The sequence below is a fragment of the Cyprinodon variegatus genome, unplaced genomic scaffold (genome assembly GCF_000732505.1).
Source record: "Cyprinodon variegatus isolate N-32 unplaced genomic scaffold, C_variegatus-1.0 Scaffold2082, whole genome shotgun sequence".
Lineage (NCBI taxonomy): Eukaryota > Metazoa > Chordata > Actinopteri > Cyprinodontiformes > Cyprinodontidae > Cyprinodon > Cyprinodon variegatus.
Genome location: NW_015152535.1, coordinates 26,848 through 34,039, shown reverse-complemented (window position 1 = coordinate 34,039; position 7,192 = coordinate 26,848). Strand labels below are relative to the sequence as shown.

At 40.4% G+C, this 7,192-nt stretch overlaps 1 protein-coding gene across 1 annotated transcript; it reads left to right on the top strand.

The window, feature by feature from the left end:
* Positions 1 to 3,565: 3,565 nt before the first annotated feature.
* Positions 3,566 to 7,188, top strand: LOC107105128 (OX-2 membrane glycoprotein-like; the record flags this gene model as incomplete). Its single annotated transcript, XM_015405248.1, has 7 exons — positions 3,566 to 3,620; positions 3,812 to 4,186; positions 5,578 to 5,880; positions 5,950 to 6,003; positions 6,084 to 6,180; positions 6,266 to 6,313; positions 7,092 to 7,188. Coding segments are annotated over exons 1-7 (1,029 nt in total), but the record flags the coding sequence as incomplete, so codon positions are not given.
* Positions 7,189 to 7,192: the final 4 nt, after the last annotated feature.

Genomic DNA, 7,192 nt, shown 5'->3' with positions numbered 1-7,192 from the left:
AAGGAAGATGGTATAAGATTCAAAAGGTTGGGGGAAATGAGAAGAGGAAGGAGAAAGGAGGCAAGAAATAATAATTCAAATATTAAGGTTTGGCCAACCAGGACTTAATGATACATTATTTGTAAATAAAAAAAACTAAGATACAGGATGAAATGGAAACAATAGAACATGTATTATAATGTGGATCATGTGAAATAGAAAAAAATTGAATTAGAAAACATGAAAGAAAAATTAAATCTTCCAAATATTTTGCTGAAAGATTCTGAAGTAAAATTATAAACATTTTTATATATGTATATATTTTTGTATTAACACAAGTGACAAAATTTAAGGCTGAAATAAATGAAAAGATAAATACGTTTTTCTGTATCAATTTCCATACTGGTAGGTGGCGGTAATTCGCACCTTCAGTTTATCGCCAACTGAAAAATACACTTCAAGAAGCAGAAGAAGGTAAGAGAAGAAAGTGGTATGCGCTGCAGGCAAACCACCCCCGGCTTTCAAGAAGTGGTTTAACCCTACTACTTAGCAGCCAATGGGAAAAAGCACACACACCAGCTCAAAATGGAAAAGTGGCCAAATGGCTGAAAATCACATGAAATCAACGTGTAGGTGACGCGTATTTGACATGTTGTCAACGCATAGTTGACGCGTTCTTTACGCGCTCTCAACATGTTAACTACGTGCGGCCGCTTAAAAGGCGAAGACAAAACGTTGACAAAGCGCAAACAACGCGTTAAGCCCGTGTTGTTCACGTGTCAGAAGTCATGTGTTTTTAAACCAATCAGCCTTGCATAGACGTCTGAGCAGCTGAAGCAGCGCGTCGGGAGCGTTTAAGCATCTGACGTGCGTGACGTGCCGCAAACGCGTTTATAAACACAGTTTATTAACACCTAAATTAACTTTAAATGCTGAAACCTGCTGACAAAACATGTTCCCTTTTATTATCCTGGTGCCTGAAGTTTGAATTATGTACATGAAAACTGCTTCCAGCCGCCGTGGCGGACCGCAAGGAGGCGACCGGGCCATAGGCTACTGTTGAACGGGATTCCTACTGACAGCGCACCGCCGGTATGGGGGGGTCCGAGCGGCTCTGACAGAGAAATAATATTTGAAGATAGGATGGTAATCTGGATGAACTGACTGCACTGATTAAGTTTTCAGGTGGATTTTCCCACTTAAAAACATTAAAACTACTTTATATCCACTAATCACAGCAAATATAGCTACAAGGCAAAGAAAGGATAGGGTAGCTCTGCCCAACGCGCGTCAGACCCACTTTTCAACCACGCAGCGAGAGCAGCAAAGCTGCTTCAGCCGTGCGTCAGGACTAAACTGGTACACACAGCAAAAAAGAAGCATCAAGTGCGTTTTTGCTGCTCCTGCTGCATCCGGTGTGAATGCAGCATTAGGAACAGTAATATCAACAGATCCTGTAAGACGGTTTTAATATGTAGAAACAAACTGTGACTCTCCCTTAAGAGTCACAAAGCCCCTGAAGCCCAGAGGGACCCAAAGAGCAAAGGTGCCCACGAGGGGCCAAACATGGAAATCCGCCCCCCCACCAAGGGAGGAGGAAAGACAGCCCCGAGGAAATCTCCAAGCCACTGCAACACCGGAACCCCCAGGAGTGGGGGGGCGAGTCTGTGTGCTCCGCCGCAAGCCAACTACCCTAAAGTGGATCCGGCCCTGGCCCCAGGGACCCAAAGACCCAGGGGTGCCCCACCCTATGACGGGTCCCCTGAGGCCCAGGCCCTGTGGAGCAGCCACCAGGAATAAGCCAGTACCTGCTCAGGCATCCAACCCCAAACACCGAGCCTAACCAGTGTACTGGCGAGCCCAGGCACCAGCCAGCGGAGGGAGGGCAGGAATGGGCTCTGTTCTTAGCGGAGACTTTAGATGTTCTTGGGAGAGGGAGCAGTTCAGCCCCTAACGTGACAAATACAAAAAACACAACAACAAATACATAGTCTAATCTCAATCACGCCTTCCCACCCTAGTGCCCCCATTCGCAACACACAAGCTGCGTCTCAATTGGCAGGCTGCGTCCTTCAAAGGACCCAGCCTCTTGAAATATCATTGGATCTATCGCTTTGGGACATAATATTATTTGGGGTCGCTATTCACTGCATAGAGAGTAGCTACGTGGAGGAGGAGAGACACTTCATTATATGTTTCAGTAAAAGTTAGGAGACGGGATGGTTAAAAAAAATGAGAGATGCTACCGAAAAATTCCTTTCTTACACATAAAGAGCTTTTTCAGCTAAAAAATGGCAACAGAGTGTACATTTATATAGGTTAAAAAGCTGGGCTTATCAGAGGACAATTGCTCAGAGTTACAGATTAAAATGAACACATATCTGTTTTTTTCTCATTGAACAGGGAATCAGACTGCAGAGCTTCTAAAAATCATGAAAATGGCATCATTATATTGGTAGACAGGTTCATAAATCTGTTTTTAAGCAGAGTAGAGACACAATTTGGGAGAGCTGCTGATTTAAAAGCGAAACGGATTTACTGGGATATGCAACATGCAATAAAATATATCTCCAAGTTTACAAGAAAAAATACGCAATGCTATAATAAAATTCAACATATCTTTTTGTCTTTTGTAGTTTAACCAGACTCAGAAAAAGCTGTGCCAGCCAACACAGAGAGAGCCAGACTAACAGGACACAGAGCTAAAATTAAAATATAAGAAACCTGCAAGAATTAAAGCTTCTCGCATACCTCTCACAAAATGAGATGTGTGAGCTTTACCCAAATCATTGGGTAGCTCTCCAGAGAGCCTGCACTCTGCCTGTGACAGTTGCCTCTGCAGAGAGGAGCTTTTCCAATCTCAAATAATAAAATCATACTTGAGATCATCAATGGCCCTGGAAAGACTAATTGGATTTGCAGTGATTAGTATTAATAACAGAAGTTGGCCAAGCAATGCATACAATGATGTCATCAGTGACTTTTCCACCAGAGAAGCTAGGAAGGAATGATTTTGAGGTCATAGTTGAACCCTTGCTGTTCTTATGTTTGATTTCATTATTTTAGTATCATTCTTGTAACATTCTATTTTTTAAATATATTAATGTTTGTCTATTTAAAATACATGAATGCACATTTAATGAACATTTGCAAATAATTTATTTCATATGTTTGTATTCAAAAGTTTTAATAAAAGAAAGTATTGTTTATTTATTTGTATTAATACATAACTGTAGTGTACTCATTTACAATATTCACTATTACATTATACTGATTCTACATGGTAGGGGAGGCGCAAATCAAATTCTGCTTAGGGCCCCCAAGAGGCTCGGGCCGGCACTGCTCGCTCACTCGCTCTAATTTTTTTAGTTACATTATATGATCAGGCTGAAAGACGGCCCGAAAATGGCAAACACTCACAAATAAAAGACTGAGCATTTGGGAGGAAAAGGATAACATCAAACTTTCTGCATAAAAAGCATAAGCAGTGATTATTCTTACTTTTCAGAGGTGATGCTCCACAGTTGAAAATTAAGAAAATTAAACAAAGTTCCTCCATGTGGCATCGTAGTTAAAGTGACAAAAAATGTGGTGTGGTCTGATGAATAGCCTGGAATTCGGCTTGGAAAGCTGGAACCCAGGTCGCGTCCGCTTCTGAAACGGCGTTGATCCGACTTTTCCGGTCTTGTGACTTATTTGCGAAAATCTGTTCCCCTTTACGGGAGCGAGCATTGCGGCCAGAGAGGCGGATCTGACCAATTTTCACGGCGCTCCTGATCCTTTTTCGGTAAAACAGATAAAGTGTAAGGGTTTTATGAGGTGGTTGTAAAAGCCAAGTTCAGGTTACAGTCTCCTGATCTCCTTCATACAGGTGAGGCTCTGATTCAAACCCAGCAGACTGTGTGGACAGCAGTAGGAGACCAAGCCTCTCTAAACTGTCAGCTCAAGGAGGAAAAAGATGTCCTCCAGATCACCTGGCAGAAAGTCCTCCCTGATGGAGAGAAGAATCTCGCCACCTACACCAAGAAATTTGGTTGTAGAATGAACGATGATCTGAAGGAGAAGATGATTTTTCAGCACAAAAATCTTCAGAGCTGCTCCATGGTGATCAGGAAGGTGACGGAGGAGGATGAAGGCTGCTACAGATGTTTGTTTAACACCTATCCTGGAGGAGCCCTGATAGGCTGGACCTGCCTCAGACTCTATGGTGAGGAAAGGAGACATGCTGTGGAAGATGAGAACATCTCAGCTATTCAACCCATAACAATTAGCCCCTTTTTCAACTTTGAAAAATAATTACAAAATTAATAGAAGATACATTTCTTAACAGATTTCAATTTAATTACCGGTAATAGATTTAAAATATAAACCTAAATCAGATGTTTTTATTCTGCAGCAGGAACAGGAAGACTTATTCAGAACTAAATAATATAGTTTTCTTATTCCAAGAAAAGCTGCAGAAGCTTCAAAAGATGTGAAACCAGGATAGGGATTTACTTTCCAGCATGATACTGAACTTAAATTACCAGGAAGTGCTGCAATAAGGCTATTTAGATCAAACATATTCATGAGTTAAAATGGCCTGGTCAGAGACCTAGACCTGAAATCTCATTGAATATATGAGCTTCATCGCCAGTATCGCAGTGCCTGGGTAGTAATCAGGGGTTAAGGGTCTTGCTCAGGGACCCACCACTCCCCAATAGCTCTCATAGCACCCCAAAAGTTTGTTGCAGATATGCTGACGTCCCAAATGCTTTTTGTTTGGTTTATTAGCACCAGCACAAGTTATGACAGTGCAGCAGGGATGATTGTAGAACCCAATGTCAGATCAGTTGATTAATTTGTAGGAAAAACGACCTGAAGCAGTCAAACAAAATTATGGCAGCCCCTACCGAGCTCTCATCAAGTGAGTCAGGTGAGTGCTCACCTATAAACTTACTTTCATAGTGCACACAAACACCTGCATTTGGCTCTCCGCCTCCACAGCACACATTCATAACCAGGCTCACCATGCACCTTATTTCCATTTTTCTCCTACAACCAGTATGGAAGTTCATAGATACTCTCCAATAAAATTCACACAGCTTTAGGGATTTTGCAAAAAAAGGAAAACAGGCAAACATTTCATTCTACTGACATACAAATCTGATGGATGTGCTCCAGAAGATCTGTTTCCTTACTTATGCTGAAATGAATTATATTAAATACAATTATATCTCATGTTATGACTCGTCTGCCCCGAGATAGCGACCTGTCCAGGGTGTACCCAGCCTCTCGCCCTTTTACAGCTGGAAATAGGCCCCTGCATCCCTTGCGACCCCAGCGTGACGGAAAATGGATGGATGGATGAATATTTGATTGTTTTAAATCTTTATAATTATGGAATATACAGTGTTGGTGTTTTATATAAAATCCTACAAAAATAAACAGAAGTTAGTAGCTGGAATATGAACAGTTTAGAAAGATGACGTCTGCACACTGCTAGAGCATCTCACAAAAAAGGAAACAGAAAACATTTGTTTATTAGAGCAGAATTATAAAGTAATAATCGCTCCAACTCTCATGAAATCACATGATTTCTTATTTTTCTCTTCCCAGAGCTGCATGAACCCATCCTTGATGTGAGGAGATTAAATGTTTCTGCAGAGTCAGTTGTGTCCTGTTCAGCCACAGGTCGACCTGCTCCCACTGTAACACTGACTGTTCTACAGCAGAACCTCAGTTTCTCCCACTACGACAGCAGCAGTGTGACCCACAGCAACGGTACAGTCACCGTCACCACCACAGCTCTGCTGTCAGCTTCCAGCAGCACACAGGTTGGATGTTCAGTGTCAGTGCTCTCTGCTGCTCCCAGAGAGAAGCTGATCACCGTTCCTGGAGTTAAAGCAACATCTGATGATGGTGAGGAACTCTTTTCAAGACTCTCATGCATGCTCAGTTCTGGATTCTGATCTTTGTTTTCTTTGACAGGTTTAAAAGAAAAGTCTGTGGATTTAGACCCGAGGGAAGAGTCTGTAGATCAGAGTAAGTTTAAACTCTATTTTTGCTGTCTAATTTCTGTTTAAGTTATTGATTCTGTAACATTTTTCTTATTTTTCTGAAAGATTTCAACTGGATCTACGCAGTGGTTGTGGTAACTCTGGCCTGTTCTTGTTGTCTCGCAATCTTCAGCTACTGGAGATATAAAACTTATAAAAACAGGTAATTTTCTTCATTAACCTTTTTCATCTACAAGCTGTTAAAGCATCTTAATACTGGTTATAAACTACAACTTTTCTTTCCTCAGGGGCCCTGAGCAGAACAAAACACCACTAAGAGAAACGCCTAAGGAAGGGTGAGAACATTTTTGTACAAAAAGTAATTTAGTTTGTGATGTGGTTCTATTTCTACCTTCAATCTTTTTTAGACTTAGATAGATTTATTTTGTATACACAAGTGTAAACAAAACAAAATGTCCATTTAAATGCAGTTATCATGATATCTGGTGTCAGTTACTCCCCTTCATTCAGACCTTTAGTATGAGGATTTCTGCTCATTCTATTAAGTTCATAAGGGGGTACCACAGGGCTCTGTTGTAGGTTCTTTGTATTTATCATGTTTGCATTATTATTAAATTTAAAAAAATAAACTGATTTCAAAAGGAAATTAAATGAATGAACATAGTCTGAATATTTTATGTGCAAATATCACCTATATGGTGGAGTTATTATTTATAGTTTTATATCAACCTTTAAAATGGTACAATTCTCTTAAGTTCAGTTTAAGCTTTTCCTTAATGAAGACAAAACAGAATGGCAACACTGTTATATCTGAATATATCGTATGTATCCACAAGGTGGCACTATAACACAGTTCAGAATGAAAACTTCATCAAGGAAACCACCTGTTGGCTGGAATTAGGATTTGAGTTTTAAAATCTGTATTATTTAGTTTAACTTAAAAGTAACTGGTTGCTGCTGCCCTTTTCATATTTACTAAAGTCCAAATAAATAGGAATATTGTTTATTATAATCTGTGACTCATTGTCTCATCAGGTGTTATTCTTTTCATCGTGTTTTTTCATTGTCTAGTTTTACTAACTGGTTTTATGGTATGCTCTCTGTTTTCTCCAGGGTTTCTGTTAGAGGGATCAAAACACCTTTACTGACGTTGATGAATGAGTGTAGACAGAGAACGTCTACCAAGAAAAGTCCAGAAAACAACACAGTCAAAG